The sequence below is a fragment of the Palaemon carinicauda genome, chromosome 21, assembly GCF_036898095.1.
Source record: "Palaemon carinicauda isolate YSFRI2023 chromosome 21, ASM3689809v2, whole genome shotgun sequence".
NCBI classification, from domain to species: domain Eukaryota; kingdom Metazoa; phylum Arthropoda; class Malacostraca; order Decapoda; family Palaemonidae; genus Palaemon; species Palaemon carinicauda.
In genome coordinates, this window is record NC_090745.1 from 3,876,348 (window position 1) to 3,898,146 (window position 21,799).

The following is a 21,799-nucleotide window of genomic DNA, read 5'->3' on the forward strand; positions in this document are numbered from 1 at the left end:
AATTGTTCTACCATAGCCAAAGCCAAAAGGAGAAATCCCTGTACCATTATTTCTTTTAAAACTGAAAATTAATATCTATTTAAAACCTTTTGATCACTCTTATGCTTAAATAATAGACACGCTGTAAGTTGATTTATGACATAGATCATAATTTCACCTACATTAATGAGCTTTAAAGTGAAGTACTTAAATACTGTATGGAAAATAATGAAATTATTATGAGAGAGAGAGAGAGAGAGAGAGAGAGAGAGAGAGAGAGAGAGAGAGAGAGAGAGAGAGAGAGAGAGAGAGAGAGAGAGAGAGAGAATGTGTGCGTATTATATCAAACTACTTATGTATAGTAATATTAACACAGTATGTGATAAGATATGAAATATTAAGCACCTCCACGCTGCCAAAGAAAGCCAGGGAGTGAATAGCGACCTATGCCATATGTAGTTGATTACAAACAAACAAAATATCAAAGGCAATCTTGAACCGTAAATTACTCTCCCCCTTTACATTAAGGCACTAAGAATTGGGGTAAATAATCATACCTATTCTTGTTACTTAACAGTAGACAAAAATTTCTCACTTAAGGAAGCTGAGCAATATAAGCGTTACCTTCTCGATGACCACAAGTAAGTTGGTCGTTTTGTGCAAGTTAGTGCGCAAGTAGCATTGTCTCCAGTACATTATACTTTCTCAGTGATATGTAATAGGCTGCCAAATGATTTCCACATTGTAGGTGCTGTGAAAAGTTATAGCCCCTTACTCTTGAGTCCCTCTTATATTCATAGAGTCCATGCTTTGTACTTTGAAACACTGGCCCTTAAACAGGGGAGACAATATTTCTTTGGTAATTTACGACACATTGGAGTCCCTTTTCTAGCCTTCTACAGGATAGTCATAATAACCCTAAAAATATGATAATTAAGAGGGAAAGAGATATCGGTGTGGGGAACTTCATAGTACTACTATAAAACTAATATACTGTACCATACTGCATTATTATTACAGTACATTGCATTGCTATAGTTTACTACTTGCATACATTTAAAGTGTAATTAAAATCCTTATGGGTCTATTTACAGGTACAATAAAGAAAAATACATTCAATATCCATAGATTTTAAAGCTGCCCATTATTCATCGAGTTTCTTATCTGCAGGAGGCTTAAACACAATACACACATATAATGAGGGCCAACTGTATAAATATTCTATGCTGTACATAAAATAACTTACCCCAGCTACAGTTACCGGTGGGTTCATATCAACAGTCTCGGTAAAGGCTACGAGGAAACGATCAGATAGGCTTTGTTGTACCACAACCTGCCGTGCATTAACTACGGGATTTACAATTTTTCGTTCCAACTCTTTGTACTCCAGGGATGTAAGCCTTAAATATAAAATACTGCAGTTGGGATCAAAATCGCAAAGTAGGAAGAAATTACGTTCTAAGGAAATATGAAAGGATTAGAATACCTCCAAAAACAAAAATATAATACAGGTCTTATATTTATACTTAAAAGAGAAGCTCCAATGTAGATCTCTTGTAGGTATCTACCTAAATTGGCTTTCAAGAAAGCAACAGATGCTATCTACAGTTACTGTTTATGAAATATCTCAAAGCTCTATATTTAAAAGGCTACAAATCAAATGTTTTACTTAAATCTTTTCTGTTCTCTTGTATCCATGATAAACACTATCTGTTAAAAAATTCTAAATTTTGAATACTACTTTCCAGTTGTCAGAAAAGATTAGCCTAAATTGGAGACTTCTTCTTGTGTTATGTTAGCTCCTAATTACAATAAAGTATCAGTTAAATTTGATGGTTTAAGGAGAAATTAGTTATGAAATAATAAAAACACAAACCTTAAGGCAATACAACAAATACATACAGAAATATCATGAAAATGCCTCGATTGTAAAATGATAAGGGGATCTAAGTACAGCAAGGGCAGTACAGTACTTAGTGATAAGTAAAATAATATCCCAATTGACATAAAAAGGAGTATCTAAATAACTATTTGGGGATGGAACCTTTATGTAATAAGTCCCTATTGAAGGAATCATGCTGGCTGCAAGCTATATTAGAAATGAAACAAAAATAACCATTTCTAGGTTAAAAATTACCTTTCTTTCAAACCATTCTAGATAAGGCTTTAGAAAACTTAGTAAACAGATGAAAAAAGATGAAGAAATGAAAAGCAAAGGACCACGAATTACACATTAGCACAACAGCACATCCTGTAAAACTAAAAATTAAAAATGCAAGCATACAAGAGAAAACATATAGGGTAGACATGGTTTTATTTGCTTGACCACAACCAAAACAAAAGGAATAAAGCCGCTTAACCACAAAATATACTAACATGTGAATAACATGAAATAAAACGCCCAATAATTAAGGATGATATCAAATCTTGTGAGAAATTAGTAATATTTGAAGAAATGCCCTATGTGAAATGCAAGCCTTCAATGAGGACATTCTCACAGCACTTAAGTACTACAAAATTCAGATTCTAGGTACCGGTATCTCATTGTCACCTTCAGACAAAGCTTTTACTATTCTAATTTTTTGCTTTTACTTTTCATGAATCGATTCAACTACTTAACTTTAGCACAAATAATTAATTAAACAAATACTGATGAGCTAAAATGGATACTTCAAAATACAGGTACACAGGTTTTGGCATATTTTAGAACTAAATTGAAATTGTACTTTTAAAATATTTGCCTCAAGTCTGACCCGACAGGTTCTGTGAAACAAAAGTTAAAATCTATTACTGTACTGCTTAATGTACTTTATTCCCATGTAAACAATAACTAAAGATGGTAATCAATATTACATCAATGTTTAAATAACAGAACCATAAACAAGACTACTACGTGCTAGAAATAGGAATGAATGGCGAGGGATTGTGACGCAGTTTCGGTAGGCCCTGCTGCTTCCTCCGGTGCCTTAGATGACCGCAGAGGTAGCAGCAGTAGGGGATTCAGCGTTATGAAGCTTCATCTGTGGTGGATAACGGGGGAGGGTGGGCTGTGGCACCCTAGCCGTACCAGCCGAACTCGGTTAAGTCCCTTGTCAGGCTGGGAGGAACGTAGAGGAGAGGGCCCCCCCTTTTTGTTTTTGGTTTCTTTTGTTTGATGTTGGCTAACCCCCAAAACTGGGGGAAGTGCTTTGGTATATGTATGTATGTACTACTGCATAGATAAAAGGTAAAATACCACTGCACAAGGTTACAGCAACAATAAAATTCATCCACATAAAACATGCCCTTAGAATTCATTAAAATTATAGTAATTCAAGCCAAGTCACAAAATACTTACTTGATATAAAATGTTGGTATTCCCTCTTTAATAGATAACACTTTTATGTATAACTGTTGCATGTCCAGAGAGGAGTTATAGGGTAATGTGTTGGCTATGCTGCTTTCCAATGACAACACTGCATCTCTCTGATGGATGATACGTATTCTGTAAGCTGTGATTTTTACCAACCAACTATCTGTGGCAACGACACGGCAAACACTGTTGGCTTTGGTACTGAACTTGTCGATCCTGTCAAAGAGAATTATAGATGATAAAGAATAGAGCAAGAATGATGGAAACACTAAAATAACATTAACTTGTTTTAGGTGTACAACTTAAAATAATGAGAGAGGAAGAGGAAGAGAAAAAGGAAAAGAGAGAAAAAAAAGAAAAAGAGAGAGAGAGAGAGAGAAAATACCATGACCTATCATGCAATTTATGGAATGAAGCATGACTAGTATCAAGGCACAACAGTACGATAGAACAAATAAAAAAAGTATAAAGCTTACCATCTCCATTAAATGGACTCAAAATCGTTAGACCTTCCTAAGTTTCTTTTAAGAACCACTAAAAATGTGGAAGAATTTCAAAGTATTTAATAATTTCTTAATTATCTAATTATCCTTGTCAATGATTAATAATGTTCAGTGTGAGGTACAAAAATTTACATCAAGCTAATAATAGCATACCTGTACATAGATCAACAAGAAGGCAAGGAACTTCTGAACTTCTAAACCAGAAATGTAGCATGTTCTTTATGTACTGTACGTTAATACTTTCAGAAGACTATATGGAGGAGGGTGAGATGTGGCACCCTAGCAGTCTTCTTTGTCTGCATCTTTTCCTACTTTCATGTGGGGTCGATGTACCGGACAAAATCAGCTGAATCCCTCATCAGGCTGGGAGGAGTGGCAAGAGGAAAGGGTCCCTTTTGTCCCTTTGTTTGATGTCAGCTACCCCCAAAATTGGGGGAAGTGCCTTCGTAAATAGATACTTATGTTGACACCCACTCTACCACTGAAACTTATTTTTACTGCATACAGAAACTCTTAAAATTTGTCACCATTTGTAAGCATCTGGTATAAGGAGGCTGGATATTGTCAAACTAAACCATACGAGTTGAAAAAGTGCACATTAATAATGATTAAATAATCTTCGACAGTGGGGACATGGTACCAAGACCTTCAAAATAATAAATCTTAGTATAATATAAATCTCAAAGCTATAAACCAGAGTATTGAAATATGGATGTCTTCATTGGCTGTTCAAATGCCACCGAATCATTAACAGACAGGTGGTGCAAGGAGGAAGGCCCGCCCACCCTTCCGTCACATAATAGCCACTCTTGTCCTAAGGACTATGAGCGAGAAGGGTGCTTGAAGAGAGAAATATAATCTAATGAACTCACGTTTGTATAACTAGGAAAAATACAAACTACTACTATTTTTTTTTCCCATAGCATATACAAATTTTCAGTCATTTAAAATAGGACTCGCTCATTGATTGGAAGATATCCCATGGAACCAAACTGGAAGGATTGGATTTATGAAATTAGGCTATGTATCTCGGCTTAAGTTCAACTAGGGCACGGCCAAGTAGTTGCACTATGAACTAAAAGTTAAAAGAAGTTTAACAAAAAAACATTAAGTGGGAACAGTGTAGAAGGATATACATTACATGTAAAGCACCGATCCTACTCCACGCCCTGTCAATTGAATGTTTCCATTAGAACATTCCTCTGGTTGAAATGGATCTTACGTACAACTCTATCACGTCAGCTACCCAGGCGTGGAACAGTTTGCTCATTTACAAAGATTATGTGAAACAGAACCCCTTTGCTTGTGAATGTAAGTCACAAAGGTGGGAGTTGTTTTTAAATGCTACAGGGTGACCTACTAAAATCTGTTCAGCAGATAGCAAAAGCATTGCTTAGACTTACAGTAGAATGAAAAGCAGGGGTTTAACTTCTGTACACTACTTTTATGAGGAGTTCCTGATCTCCAGAAGTGCCCCATCCTCCTTGGATTTGAGAGAGAATAACAGGATTCCAAGAGGTGGTGTTTGAGTGGAACTCCTTGGAGAGGAAATCATCAATTAGCCACCAACCAGCTCTTCCCATATTTGCTGTTCAACTGAAACCAGATGGGAGAGAAATTGCTGGCTGCTTACCAGTGATGCTTTCAACAATCCCAGAGCAATCGCTGGAATGGGAGTCAGTCTAGAAAGAGTGACCCCAAATGAGGGAAGATTCATTGGAAGTTGTTACCTTCCAGCAGCAGTTCGTGGTTGTGCAGAACGAATGCACTACTTTCCTTCGTTTGCAGAATGGACAAAGAATGATTTCTGGAACCGATAAAAGCAGAAAGAAAAGGTATTCTATACTTGATTCTCTGTAGACTGGTTTATAAATGGCCCCGACTCCAAACTTATGAGCATAGGCCAGTATCTTGTCCCCCACCAACACTTGCCTGACAGTAGAATGCAACAACAACCTTGAGAGATGCAATCTCACCAATTTGGTGTTCAAATTATTCCTGAAAGAAAAGGGATAACACTCCCCCATCCAGCCAGGAAAGATGAAAGAGCAATTAAGCTCCTCCAACAAGTGACTGGAGTGAAGAGTGGTCAAACCACAACTAAGTCATGCATTTATCGGCCTGGCTATCATGCAAGGACATGCCCTCGACCCAATGCCAGCAGGGTGACGTCAACCTCTCCCAAAAGAGCAGAGATTACCAGAAGTTCCATGGACTTCATGCAATCAGCCTTTCTGAACTTATTTGACTCTTACCCCGCTTCCATGATTCTTACCAAACTTCCTCAAAGACAATCCATGCAGAGGAATAAAGGTCTGAGCAACCATCAATGATGATGCTTATCCCCATAGGAGAGGAACCACAGGGGTTAAACAAACATGACCCACAAGACATCACTGACAACTGGGAAGAATTAAGCACTATCATTAGCACAGGCGTTATTACAGGAGCCATGGGACCCAGAGTGACAAGCACAAGGGACAAATTCTAATGTCTAACAAGACATTGTTCTCATTTGCGAAGGGGCGAGTACTGAGGGCATCTTTCTGGGCCTCACATACACCAGTCTCACTGGCACTGGGTCACTGGCAAGGGTGTGAGCACTGGCGGCTTATTTTTAGGCCTCACAAATACTTGCTTTTTCTGGCACTACGGTTATTGGCATAGGGACAGGCACTGGAGACATACATACTTGTGCCTTACAGTCACTGCCCTCACTGGTGCACAAAGGATGAACTAGCCTTAGCTACCAGCTTTTTCAAAACAGCAATAGAGGGGACTACCTGAAAGACCTAAAGAAGACTATGCCTTTCTTAGGTCAACTTATTGGTGGTGGTCTGCATAGCAAGATCTGAATTCTCGTGGCTCCTGACATGAACTCCCTAAAGACCAAGTCAGGGGTGTATATGCAGATTTAGCGGCCTGCAATTCTCTAAAAATCCTTTGCCATTACCTTGGGCAATGGCAAGGATGACATCAGAGAGTCCTTAAACTTCCTTTTCCTTCTCAAAGCAAATACTCTAACTTCCAGTCATCAGGAGGCTACGATCTACCATCAAAACATGAGGACGCCTATAAACAATCATACCCCTTACAGACAGCACAGAGAGAAATTGAGGATAGACCACTGATTTAGGCATAAAAAGGTTACATAGTCCACCATTTCCCTGGCATTCACGTACGTCCTGCTTCGTCTCAATGAAAAAAAGGACCCAGCATATAATCATTCAAAACTGTAAAGAAAAAGAATTACCGTACTAGCTTTGTTGCTGCTGAAGACTAAAGTAAAGAGTCTTGGACAGGAGAGTGGGACAGGCTACTCACTGGTGCTAACCACCTGTCGTTAACCACCGAGATACCAATTCAAAGGTTCCTCCACCTCTTTGGACATTCCCCATTTTAAATCATAGAAAGAATCAAAATGTGACTCAGTATGGTAGATATCTGTTTTGACGCTGTTACTGTTTATAGAATGATATATTGTTAATTTATTCTCACTATTTATTTGTTCCCTTATTTCCTTTCCTCACTGGGCTATTTTTCCCTATTGAAGCCCTTGGGCGTATAGCATCTTGCTTTTTCAACTAGGGTTGTAGCTTGGATAGTAATAATAATAATAATAATAATAATAATAATAATAATGATAATAATAATAAAAGAGAACATAAAAGAACCAGGATAAATATTTGGAGTATCATCCGAGTACACAGATGAACAGCACATATTAAAGGTAAACCTGCTTGCTATTAACAACACTGACCTCCTAAATTCATTATTGATATTTGAGGCCACAGTAACCCAAGCATTTGAAGAAGAGGAATGCTCAGGGGCGTACAGTCTGAGAGCGTAAGAGAGTGGATGATATCGCCACTCGTGTTGCCGCCAGTAAAGCACGAGTAATCCAGCTCCAAGAACCGGCGTGAGGGACATCAATAAAAGAATAAGGGTTGCGTGAGGATGAATCCGATTTTCCAAATATAGAAACACCCACGGATGAGTTTTGACTACCATCACAAAGTAACCTGAAAAAAAAAAATACAGTTACCAGGTTCTTGGTAATTTAGATTTGCTTTCAAAATTTTTCTTGGTTAATAAGTCTAACCCAACCACAGTAACAATTATATGGGTTTAACCCAATTCACAAAGATCACTCAAGAATCACAATTAAAGAAATGCAATGGACAAATTTCTTTCAAGTTAAAAAATGCAATCTGAAAGGGCAAAAACTGATACTGTATAGAATGAAAGGGCATATGAACATTTTGACTTATTCTACAATGCAACTCTCTTGCTCTATAAAAAAAAAAAAAAAAAAAAAAAAAAAAAAAAAAAAGCCAATACTACCCAGCATTTCTTAACCCTTTTACCCCCAAAGGACGTACTGGTACGTTTCACAAAAGCCATCCCTTTACCCCCATGCAAAAAATGCTATAAAAATTATTTTTTTTTCATGTTTGAAAATATTTTGAAAAAATTCAGGCATTTTCCGAGAGAATGAGACCAACCTGACCTCTCTATGACAAAAATTAAGGCTGTTAGAGCAATTAAAAAAAAATATATACTGCAAAATGTGCTGGGAAAAAAATAACCCCCTGGGGGTTAAGGGTTGGAAATTTCCAAATAGCCTGGGGGTTAAAGGGTTAATACTGTATATCTCTTAAAAAGCAAACACTAGCTAGTATCAGCTTATACTTGACAAAATTCTCAAGAAACCTGTCAAACTATAGCTAAAAAACCTACTGAAATACTTTAATGCACTGTGAAGAAAGACCTTAAAAACTAGCTCTCGTCAGTGTACAACAACTGATTTAAAATATTGAGACTTACATTACATGTTTCTTAAATATTTCTTTGCAGCTAGTGATATTTAATATTATTGTACAGTACTTTCAAATTATAATTTTCCTTTTAATTTGAAAGGGAACAAATTCATCACATTTATTAGCATAACTAACAGTTATCATTAAACTAGAATAGAATGTCTTAATTTACTCAAAACAGATCACACACTACAACTTCAGTACTAAGAAGACAAGCTTTAAAACTGACACTACTCTGTTGTGACAATCTTCTATAAAAGGGATTTTGACGAAGGAAAAATCTATTTCTGGGCGAGGAACCTGTGTCACTCCGTGAAATGCTCCTTAAAGCACCATTTCAAAGGTATAAATACTGCTAAATATACCAGAGAAAAAAGTTGCATGGAATGCCAGGAATATACCCAGCTTCCTCACCCCTATAGGGTATCGGTATTAAAACTGGGGCGAGTGATACCACTACCAGAGGTTTCTTTCCAATTAGACTTCTCCCTCCTCAAAATCCCCCGTTACTACTGCCCCCACTTTTAGTTTAAATATTGTAAATTCATAACATTAAAAGTACTGCCTGCACGTAATAAAGAATGTAAAACAGTAACAGTAACAAACCTGGTATTAGGAAGGTATGAATGACTAGAGTTGCGGCAGTTCTTCGTATGTGATAATGAATGAAACCGAATGTTTGGCTTCCGAGCCATGATCCTAAAAGTCCCTCCACCGTCAGTCCCGCAGAAACGACTTCATCGGGCGGGAAGATCACCAGTAGTGCGAGCAACCAATATAGCAGTGAATAACACCAAAATTCCATTAACATTATCTGGAATAAAAAAACATATCTAAGCAACTTAAACTTTAACAAAAAAAGTTATGTAAAAGAGCAAAATGAGGATAATTTTCATCATAACTAAAATCTTATATTTACTTATGGGTTCAATTATGCTTGGGTGCAGTACTGCTTTCGTTCCAGAAACTTATAACTTTGCAGCAACCCATTGTCCCCATGATTAAAGTATCATGCCCTCTTTTATTGAAAATTGCAGTTTATTTATAATCACTGGTCAAGAGCTCAAAAAGCAACACAAATTCCACATTTATAACAACTCGGTAATTAATTCCAACAAATTTTTTTAACTTTACCTCTCTGAGAAATTTAACTTCTTACGATTTCTGTAGCTTACAAAAAACCTAACAAGTATATTTCCATTAGAATTTCCGTTTTCTGCATTCTGCATTATTTCTTGATATTAAATGATCTTCCACCAATAGAATACAAAGTAGTCATATAGACTGCTATACAGGTATGATTTAAAGCAGGAGCCTTTCTTCCTAGGATCATATCGAGATGGAAGGATAATCAATTGGGCACCCCATCCATCCCCTGATTCATCTGTGGACGGCAAATTCCCCGAAGGACAGAGTTTCCACGTTGGCCTCGTCATGCTGCTACCAATGTAGATTGTTCTGTACTCCTGCTACAACAAACCAGAAGGAAAGGGGAACACTCGTTCTTGTCTAAATAATGTTTCAGGAACTACTGGAGTGATCGCTGAGAAACCACCTGTGAAGAACTAACCTCTCAAACAACGAAAGAAGTCTCGTACCCAACAAATGAATGAGTGTAATGACCTAAGTAATCGTAACGCAAGTCTTAAGGATCTCTCTCTACACAGGTAACATACTAACGTCTGGTGTTGTAGGATCAATGATTCCCTCTACATCCTTCAACGAATCTCCGTAGACATATGCTAGCCAATCCGCAAACGTAACAGGGCGATCCAAGAGGATAACAGGATGAATGCATGTTAGCTAGTGTCCTTCGATAACTGAACTGCCTCAGCACCTCATGCTTTCCAAGACTAAAGAGCACAAAGTGCCTTAGCCTCTTGAAAGCAAACGGGAGAGCATGGCACCATGCAGCACGCAAAAGTGTCCCTCGAGTGCCTACCCATGGCTGCATTGTAATGCACTTTTATATCATCCAGCGAATGAAAAAGTGGCTGTTCAGTGTGCTAGTTATTAGGCGAGGTATCCCTGCCACGTGCTAGTAATAACAGACACCCCATTATCAATTCTAACATAGAATCCAAGCTATGCTGAAAGTATACTCCTAATAAAAGACAAGGGTTTGTATACGTATAAGAACAGATGAATATCATTGGTTCGCCTTTGCAATACAGTAACAGTTAAGAAAAGTTTAAAAGACCAAAGGCAACCAGGAAAATATTCTGTTAATGAATTTGGGACAAATACGTAATACTACTACCCAGATTCCAAAGGTAATAATACCCTATGTTAGAACTTACTAACTTTTTAGGCTACTCGCCATTAGAGCAACATGTAGAAATTTCTATGTGCCATTGGTATTTCTCTCATTCTTGGGGGACAATGGTATTGAATTCCATGTTAATATCCTGACTACAAAGCCGAGCTCTGCATCACGTCTTGACTATTCCTATTGCACAGTGGTAAAGTAGTTACTGCACATTCATTTAATATACAGTAGTACTGTACAGAGATGTGAACTTTTATCAATATCATTACTATTGTGACGGTAATAGTTAAACTTAATTAATTAAAAAGTTAATTTATTTTAGATATATCCTACATGCATAACTAGATCCGGCAAATTCTTGTTCAGTTATACCAGAGATCATAATCTAGATATTTTATTTCTGTATGCAATTTATATGGCATTTGTTGTGTTGAACCGTATAACAGCCCTAGTCAATAATAAAGTCTTATTGAGAATAACTTCTTTCATGATAGCAAATGTTCATAGTCAAATCATAGCATATTCAGCCTATAACCTATCGTAAACCCTACGAGAAATACAAGTGTCACAGTAAGGTTGCAAGTAAATAAAATTTGTTGAAGCTTAATGGTCACAGATACCAAGATTATTAGAACCTAGATACATGTCTACTGTAGACTCTAGAGCCTTTAAATATGCAGCCCCAAGACTATACAATAGGCTCCCACGAGACATCTGAATAATTGAAGATATTAAGGCTTTCAGGAGGAAACTGAAGACTTTCTTATTCATGCAAATGTTTTGATAGTGATGATCAAACAGTAAGCAAACAATACGCAATGTGAAATATTAAATGCTCCCCAATGAACATCATAAAACGACCGTGGAGGCCCTGTAGAGAGTAGGGTTCCCCTGCTGTACAGGACCAGATAAGCAGCCTTTAAAGTAAAGTATGACGTATGATGGCTAAAGACAGTGTCCTTGGTCAGTGTAGGCTGAGGAAAAGGAGGATGATTAAAAAAATTTCTTCAAAGGTTGGATTATATTAAAAGATGCAAGGTTTCAATGTTTACTTGTTCTTGGGAATGGTGACAGTATTAATTTAATTTTTCAACAACAATGAGAAATAGTTATGTGCTGGTCATTTCAGCATGGCTCATTTGGAATTAAATGGTAGTATTTATGTCAAATTATGAGTAAAGCGATAAAAAGATGGACTGCATTGCAGGGTTTCAAGTCGTTTGTTCATGTCTGGGAATGCAACAGTGACTTATTACAAATTTTTTTTGTGGCGAGGTTCCTGGATGGTTTTATAGGTCAGCCCCACCTCTTTTTTTAAAGATATGCTCTTCAGTTAGTGGATGGCTGACATGTAAAGAGTAAGTGGTGCTGGGGAGTTAAATCTCTCTAGATAATTTATAATGATCATAAGACATGCAATTTACTAAGCAGCTGTCGTGTGTAATCACCATAATAAATCTATTTAGAAACCTTTGTATAATGATGGACAGGACCTCCTGCATGCATGGACCACCACCTAACCTAACCTACAAGCCCTGACCTTCTCTACTTACCTAAAAAAAAGGGGGGGGGGCACTAATGCCCCTCTGTGCCCCCCTTGGACTGTTGTATTGTTAGCATAGGTAGTAGGTTGGCCTGGGCACCAACCGCCCGTTGAAATACTACCGCTAGAGATTTATGGGGGTCCTTTGACTGGCCAGACAGTACAACATAGGATCCTTCTCTCTGGTTACGGTTCTTTCCCTTTGCCTACACAGATACCGAATAGTCTGGCCTATTCTTTACAGATTCTCCTCTCTCCTCATACACCTGACAACACTGAGATTGCCAAACAATTCTTCTTCACCCAAGGGGTTAACTACTACACTGTAATTGTTCAGTGGCTACTTTCCTTTTGGTAAGGGTAGAAGAGACTCTTTAGCTATGGTAAGCAGCTCTTCTAGGAGAAGGACACTCCAAAATCAAACCATTGTTCTCTATTCTTGAGTAGTGCCTTAGCCTCTGTACCATGGTCTTACACTGTCTTGGGTTAGAGTTCTCTTGCTTGACGGTACACTCGGGCACACTTTTCTATCTAGTTTCTCTTCCTCTTATTTTGTTGAAGTTTTTATAGTTTAAATAGGAAATATTTATTTCAATATAGTTACTATTCTTAAAATATTTTATTTTCCCTTATTTCCTTTCCTCACTGGGCTATTTTCCCTGCTGGGGCCCCCGGGCTTATAGCATCCTGCTTTTCCAACTAGGGTTGAAGCTTAGCATTTAATAATAATAATAATAATCAATAATAATAATACTTAGGAACCTTCGTATAATGACGGGCAGGACCTGCATGCATGGACCACCACCGAACCTAACCTATAAGACATAACCTTGTCTACTCGCTGAAAAGGGGGACAATGCCCCTCTGCCTCCCCCTTAGCCTACCGTATTGTTAGCAATTGGGGAGTTATGGGATGGCCATCATCATACATACAACCCTCTAATTACAAAAATATTCAGGGTAAGGGTAAATTACATGTTATATTCATGCTACGTGACGTCGTCATTGGTTATACTAAGGATGGGAAGGTCTTTGCTCCCTCTTTGTAAGTAGAGAGGAGGAACCCCCAAGTTAGATGGGTGTCATTATTTTATGACATTTTTCCTGCATTCTAGATTTTTCCTCGTCATACACTTTTTCTAGTTTCCCTATCCATAAACCGGTTTCCGACTGCTAACCATGAATATTCTGGGTCGTTCGTAGTATGGCGGACCCACCCGCGATATAATCCTAGCAAAGGTAGTTTGGGGGTCACAGGTAGGGCATGAACCCAACCTGTATTGAAACATTTTTTTTGCATTCTATGTCTTGTTTCCTCACCCAAAACACTGGTTTCCCAGTAGGTGGTGACCAAAACTGTTCGGGGGTAGTTTGTAGCATGGCGGACGCACAAAGCGGGGTCACGAATCCGTTCAAAAGAGACACACGAATCCGGTCCAAGGGGAGACATGAATCCGTTCAAAGGGAGGGGGGGACACATATCTACTCGCAATGATACGCCAACACAGGGAAGGTAGGATAGGGGTTACCTTTGCTTAGAACACATTGGTTGGTTGTCTTTAGTAAAATTACTTTGACCTTCGCTTGGAGCAGACTTGTGTCCACCGATCTACAAACCTACAGTTTTTTTTTCTTAAACGTTAGACATGTATTAAAGTTCTTAACATTATCCAAACAAGCATTCATCATATATAGAATTAATGACCATTATTGGTGCAAAGCAATTGATTTCTTTTATTTCCCGGCCCTAAAGCTGTAGTTACCCAATAGGATTTCCCATAATTGTGGGTAAATATACGATATGTAAAAGTTTCCTGCTCGCTGATTGGTTGGACAAGATTATTCTAACCAATCGGACAGCAGGAAACTTTTCCGAGTTAAAAGGGCACCGCTGCGAGTCAGTGCAAATACGCCTCATTAACAAAAATTGACTAGGAGTTTCTATCCAAATAAATGAACCATAAAATTGAAGTATAGTGGTCAGAAATTAGTTAAACACTAGATAATTGCATGAATATATATGGTTATGGTAGACATAATTAAATGGGTTAAAAGTGTGTGTGTTTTTTTTAAGTTTCGACTAGCCACGTCACTGCTTAGGCTACCATAGACTATTAACAGCTACTCAAACTTTATTCCCCCATTTAATTCATAAATTAATTAAGAATGAGAAGTACCGTAGGATAATTTACCTTTGCAATTTAATCCAACGTCGAATACTAACAAAAAAACATGTCGAAGTCTTATCACCGACTCACATTGAACTGTGACTAAAGTTCTTGTCAACAGAGTTGCCAGATTATTTCGACTGGATTATCGTACATGAGCCTTAAAATTGTCGTTTTTCAACCAAAATTATCGTACACAGTTTCAATATAATTATTAAGGAGTTTATGATTGACTTATTTCAAAAGATTTTAGTATAATTGTTTAATTAAACCCACACACACCTACATTGTTTATACCTTAGGTATGTATCATACATCGTACCGGACCCAAAATAATCGTACACGTACTATAATTATCGTACGAATGGCAACCCTGTTGTAAACAATGTTGCCAAAGCGAACGTTTAAGGAAAAACGTTCATTATAAACTATTTGACCATATGACAGATATATAATTAAAAATATTATTTAATTTAAATAATAATATTTTCATACTTTATAATAATATATAATTACATCTTACTGTTGGAAAAATATATTAAAATAGTTGTACATTACTTTTTTGGCAATATTGCAATTTATTTACATCGCAATAGAATAGCTCAAACTATCTGGATTACCATATGAGAGAAATATAATTCAAAATAATACTTAAGCTTAATAATACAATTTTTATACTTTATGACAACATTCAATTAAATCTTACAATTGGAAAAATATATTAAAATGATTGTAGGGTGGGTTCTGGACGAATTGTAGTTTTATTTTTCAAAAATTAATTTTTTTTCTTTAGTGAATTAACTGAAATTTGAAGTTATCACTATAAAGTAAAATCATTATACCATATTTTCTCTGAAGCACAGTTTTTTAATCACAATATAAGTTGGTGAAACGAAGCTAAAAACGAAAAAAAAAATCTCGAAGTGTAAGGATAGTCCATACCAGTGGACAAAACATTTGTTAAAAATAAAAAAAAATGAAGAAATTTGTAATTTGCCACCAGTTTCAATTAAAATAGACCCCAATGTTGATTTTAAATGATTTGCAACATAAATGTATAACTATGTTGAAATAAAGAAAGCGATTTAATCATCTTGCTTTATTACGCAAAAAGTTGAGAAAAATGTGGTGTTACATTATCTGCCTTTCCTTAAAAAGCTTAAAAGGCTTAAAACAAACAAAAATAAGTACTTTTTAAAGTTTCCAGGATGACAGAGCTAATATTGGCTATCATGTAATATATGAAACTTTATTTACACCTTAATGTTCTGGTACAATAGAAATACATAATGTAGGATCAGCCTACCATACAAAATCATGCTTGAAACCTGCTTACTTGATATATGAAAGAAGAGTTCAACACAAACAGCATAAATATTTTTGTTTACATGTGGAGATTCCGTACACTTAAAAACCAAGCAATAGTACGGAACATCCACAGACACTCATTGAAATATAAGTCAAACTTTACTAAATCACCAAAACCTCGTCATATCATCACATATAGTCATATTTATGTGTACAATACCTAACCTTCACACTCCTAGCATATTCATAAGCACCACAAACCATAACTTAGAGACAAAATATTACATCAGGAATGAGAACAACCGTTGTTGTTGTTGGGGTATTAAAGCCAACACTTGTTGTTGGCACGGGCCTTTCCCTTGGTTGGCCCGTAGAACAACCGAAAAACTCTCTTCATTCATGAGCTGTTGGTTCCCGTTCTCTAAAGCTGTGTAACTCCGTTTTCTTTTTAACTCTTTAAACGGTAACTAGTTTAAAATAATATATGCGGTCTTGAGAGCTTTTGTACGGTACATCCAAAAGTACAGTTCTTCCAGAACTTACCCTACATTACTTTGTTGGAAATATTGCAATCTATTTATATCGCAATATATATCAAACCCATCTTGGTTAGAAATAAAATAAGAGAACAATATTACTATAATATAACATGAATGATATGCCAAATTGCAGAAGGAAATAAAAGTAGTAGAACATTGAACATATTCAGGGATTAAACTAGAAAGTAATAGAGACATTCGTAGCTATCTAGTATAGTGACATAGTAAATAGCATGAATAAAAAATATAATATAACCTTTTCTTTGAGTAACTGGACATCCATATACTCTTTCATCTACCTTTTCCTTGCTGCCCTTAGAATATTTAATTTTTCCTCGTTTCCTTTCCTAAATGGGCTATTTTCCCTGTTGGAGACCCTGGGCTTATAGCATCCTGCTTTTCTAACTAGGGTTGTAGCTTAGCAAGTAATAATAATAATAATAATAATAATAATAATAATAATAATAATAATAATACCGTTCATTGTGTTATTACGATTTGCATCTATACTCTTATCAACTAATTCATTAAGTATTCTCTCATCCACATCGTTATTATCATGTCACAAAATCTAATTTTCGTAAGGAATTCTGCCTTTGCAAGAGAATCATTATTCATTCTTACTATTTCCCATTCTTGCGCTAGCTAACTTAACGTAAAACCACATACACTAAAAGTATTATCCACACCCAACCACCTTTCACTATCTGTGATAATGTTCACCTTTCATACTTGTCAAACCTATTTTGATTCCCACCTATGCCTATAAATTTTTCCGGTTTTACCCTTAAATTTATTTCATTAAAGGTTATCTTTCTTCCATGCTCAGTTTTGCCTCTTCACGCCACATTCTACAAAATAATCTTATAAGTATTCTGGGAGTCCATTTTCGGCCAATATCATCTCAGCAGTTATTCCATCGTATCCACCAACTGGTTATCTTCTCTTTCTACCCTCCCACATAAGTTCATACTCCATACATATTAAATTTCAATAATTTATTCATCACAATCTCATGAATATATCCTGCCACTTCGTTCCACATTTGTGGTAGCTTATTGGAAACGTCCCTGCCTTGCAATATGTTGGACTGGGGTTTAAGCCACGTAGGCTACAAGTTGGCGTTTCCAGTAGTTTGTAATTTTACCATTAATGTGAGCTAGAGATGAGGCCATTGCCTGGCCCTCCCTGGTCCTAGCTTGATATGGAGAGGGGGTCATGGACGCTGATCTAATGTCTGTTAGGCATTGTCCTGTTCCTTACCTCTAGCAATTATGAACGACCTTTAAACTGGTTGTGGTGTGCCCTAATTTCTTCTATATTACCACCTACATAAAACTTAACTAACTGGAACCAGCATCCAAAGCATGATAGGATCATACGGACCTTAGAATTTATCACTTTTTTTTTTTTTTTAACATTGATTCTCCGTTTTCGACATCATCTCTACACTCCTTCAACATTGTAGCTTTTAAACTTTCCAATCACCTTCTGTGCGTCATCATCATTCTCACACACCCAACCTCGGTCTTATTACCTTTTCAAAATTTAATGAAAACTTACAAGGAGACAGCAATGTACTCCTATGCACCGTAGCATTATACGACCACAATCTGTTTTACTAATAAATCCCAATCAATATCAGACTTACTGCATTCATTATTCGCAAAACTCCAGTCGACACTGTCACAGTTCTTACTGCCAAACCGTTCGCATTTGTCATATACAGAGTTGAATACACGTGCTCGACATAAACCACACCCACCTATTCTCTTAACATCTGCTCAAACTCCCAAACAGAGAAACCAGTACTACCACTTAAAATTATAGCAAGCTTGCACACGCACACACACATTCACTGGCAAAATCACTTAAATGGCTTCAAACTGTTGGAACCTAGATTTATGTCTATTTTGGCTCCAGAGCATTTAAATATGCGGCCCCGAGACTATATAATAAGCTCCCACGAAACATTCGAATGATTGAAGACATTAAGGCTTTCAAGAGGAAACTGAAAACTTTCTTATTTCATGAGTCTTTTGATAGTGACGATTTAACAGTAAATGAACAATATGTGACTTGAAAAGATAAATACTGTGAACGAACAAGGTAAAACGACAGTGGAGGTCCTGTAGAGTTCCCCTGCTGTATGGGACCGGAAAAGCAGCCATCGAAGTAAGTAATAGGCACGGCATACGTAAATTTACCCTCAAACAACCATTGCAAGTATTTCCACATGTTCTCTGGCAGTCACAGGCAACAAAACACAGTCAGTCAAAAACATCTCAAGTTGTTCTTTCATGTGTAACAGAGGGCCAAATATATTTTTATTGATAGGCCTTAATGATATACACACAATTGTAGAGAAATCCAACTGTTCCCCTAAGGATTACTTATTGATATTTAAAACACATTGCTCTGTGTTTATTCGAATAAACGTGAACTACGAAGTCCCTTATAGTTTATATATATGGTAGATCTGATTTAATGTTGTTAACGATTTTAAAATATTTTACTTTGTGTTATGACTTCTCTAGTAGTTCATCTATTTCCTAGTTTCCCTTTCCTCACTGTGCTTTTTTTTCTCTGTTGGAGACCTTGGGCTTATAGCATCATTTTTTCCAACTAGGATTGTAACTTAGCCAGTAGTAGTAGTAGTAGTAGTAGTAGTAGTAGATAATAATAATAATATCAATATTACTTACCGAAGTTTACCACCTCTTATTTCTAGAGTTCTCCCTTTCTTTAGTGCCGGAGAGAGAGAGAGAGAGAGAGAGAGAGAGAGAGAGAGAGAGAGAGAGAGAGAGAGAGAGAGAGAGAGAGAGAGAGTACAGTATAGCTTTTAATAATTATATACCACAATGAAACACGGTTGGATACTTATATTTTTGGCGTCTAGCTGAATTCCTGATGGAGGGAGACTACACTACACAGAACACTTTAACAATCAGACAAAGATTGGATTGTTCGTTCGGTCGTTTGGATCCAAGACGTAAACAAACATTACAGAATCCTTGGATTTCACTCAAGGAATAAATTGAAACTAGAGACAATTGAGTATTTCATGGTTAAATATAATATATTTACGAAATATTATGCTTATCCTGACCACAAGAATTATACATTTAGCAAAAAAAAAAAAAAAAAAAAAAAAAAAGTAATATACTTGGATTTCTAGCCATATACTTTTCCTACTCGTTTTCTTGTGTTATATAAACTTCGGACAATGATTATTTGAGTTTTCCTCTCATTTCAAGATAAATATCAATGGCAAATTTAGACTTTATTTTATAGCCAAATACATAACCATTTCTTACCTCATTTTTATCAATTTATGACTATGGATAATCAGGCAAACTACCCGTTCATTAGTTTTCCTAACCTTAACAACGAACAGCACCATGAAGGGAGAGGATATGTAACGGCTCCTCACCTATCCTTCTCCTTAGATTCCTAGACTGGGTCAAGTCTGTCAGGGCTCGGCCAGACCAAGCGCAGCTAGCGGCGAGGTTAGCGGCAAGAGGTTATGGCGGCAAATGGAAACCTTAGGTATCTTATGCAGGTGGCCAGATACGAGGCGCGGGAAGCCCGCGCCTCGTCAATGGAAACCTTGGGTATCTTATGCAGGTGGCCAGATACGAGGCGCGGAAAGCCCGCGCCTCGTATCTGGCCACCTGCATAAGATACCTAAGGTTTCAATTTGCCGCCATAACCTCTTGCTGCTAGCCGTGCTTGGTCTGGCCGAGCCCTTAGGGGTGCAGATATCTAAGGTTATCTACGGATACTTCCCTGATTATACACGATATCTTAGGATAGTCGTTCCGGGGGTTAGAACACCGTGACACCTGACGGTAATTCTCTTGTAATATCACTCGCAGAAATATTATACAGTAGGAAGCTGCCAGAAGGACCTTCCATCACAACGACAAGGCTACTTCACCCAAAAATAGATTTTTCCTACGTCAAAATCCGTTTATTGAGAATCCAATGGATGAACAGGTTTTTGGGTGGGGAAACATACAAAATAGCGATTTGCAGCAAAAGAATTGTCAGAATTGTATAATGATCGCAAGATAATCTAATTTGGTACATAACTTTACTCAATGCATCACGTATATACAATTAAACACCACATTCATTGGGAAACTTTAGATACTCACCAGAATGTCAGCCAAGCAAGCCTAAACCCCCACTGTGGTGGCCAACCACAGCCGTGACCTTCCCAGTAAACAGCTTAAAACTCATGGTCCCAGGATCGATCTGTTGCCATGCAAATGCTAGGCAAACACATGATCACTGTACTAGATTCATTTGGTCCAATTCCTGACAACACTTAAGGAAATCCAAACATCAAATTGACACTACAATCAGTATCAAAATTTTAGCTAGTTCGATTCCATGTCATTTTCACACTCATGCAATCACACACTGTTTCCCCAATCACATCTTCACCACGGGTCTGCATTAAGCCAGCTTTTAATTATGCTAGTCTTGCTATTTTCCCTGTTGGAGCTCCTGGGCTTATAGCATTCTGCTTTTCCAACTAGGGTTGTAGCTTAGTAAGTAATAATAATAATAATAATTTGGTGATTACTGCTGAAAATGAGGAAGGCATACAGAGAGAGAGAGAGAGAGAGAGAGAGAGAGAGAGAGAGAGAGAGAGAGAGAGAGAGAGAGAGAGAGTGTGAATCTGGACAAGACTGAGGTTATGGTGAGCATCCAGGAAGGTAGTGACAGGATAGCCGAACAAGAAAGTAGAGGGTCGGTTATAAAACAGGTGGAACAATTCAGATACAGTAAATGGGATCTACTATAAGTCAGGAAGGAGGGTGTGAGGAAGTGGAAGGTTGTAGCAGGAGTGCATGTTATTATTATTATTATTACTTGCTAAGCTACAACCCTAATTGGAAAAGCAGGATGCTATAAGCCCAGGGGCTCCAACAGGGAAAATAGCTCAGTGAGGAAAGGAAACCAAGAAACAAAATATTTTAAGAACAAGATTAAAATAAATATCACCTATATAAACTATAAAAACTTTAGCAAAATAATAGGAAGAGAAATAAGATAGAATAGTGTGCCCGAGTGTACCCTCAAGCAAGAGAACTCTATACCAAGACAGTGGAAGACCATGGTACAGAGGCTATGGCAGTATTCAAGATTAGAAAACAATGGTTTGATTTTGGAGTGTCCTAAAAGAGCTGCTTACCATAGCTAAAGAGTCTCTTCTACCCTAACAAAGAGAAAAATGGCCACTGAACAATTACAGTGCTGTAAAAAGAATTGTTTGGTAATCTGTGTTGTCAGGTGTATGAGGACAG

At 37.2% G+C, this 21,799-nt stretch overlaps 1 protein-coding gene across 2 annotated transcripts in view; it reads right to left on the reverse strand.

The window, feature by feature from the left end:
• The window catches only part of LOC137615162 (E3 ubiquitin-protein ligase TM129), a 54,098-nt gene extending 34,696 nt beyond the window's left edge, over positions 1 to 19,402 (reverse strand). Inside the window, exons 1-5 of one of the 2 annotated variants that reach the window (XM_068344799.1) lie at positions 19,362 to 19,402; positions 9,261 to 9,468; positions 7,595 to 7,856; positions 3,317 to 3,547; positions 1,226 to 1,379 (exon numbers count right to left, since the gene is read on the reverse strand). In XM_068344799.1, coding sequence (XP_068200900.1) covers positions 1,226 to 1,379; positions 3,317 to 3,547; positions 7,595 to 7,856; positions 9,261 to 9,465 — 852 coding nt within the window. In that variant the 5' untranslated portion in view covers positions 9,466 to 9,468; positions 19,362 to 19,402. Of the gene's footprint in view, positions 1 to 1,225; positions 1,380 to 3,316; positions 3,548 to 7,594; positions 7,857 to 9,260; positions 9,469 to 14,658; positions 14,763 to 19,361 lie in introns of those variants that run through there. The other variant, XM_068344798.1, reaches the window with a different exon arrangement.
• Positions 19,403 to 21,799: the final 2,397 nt, after the last annotated feature.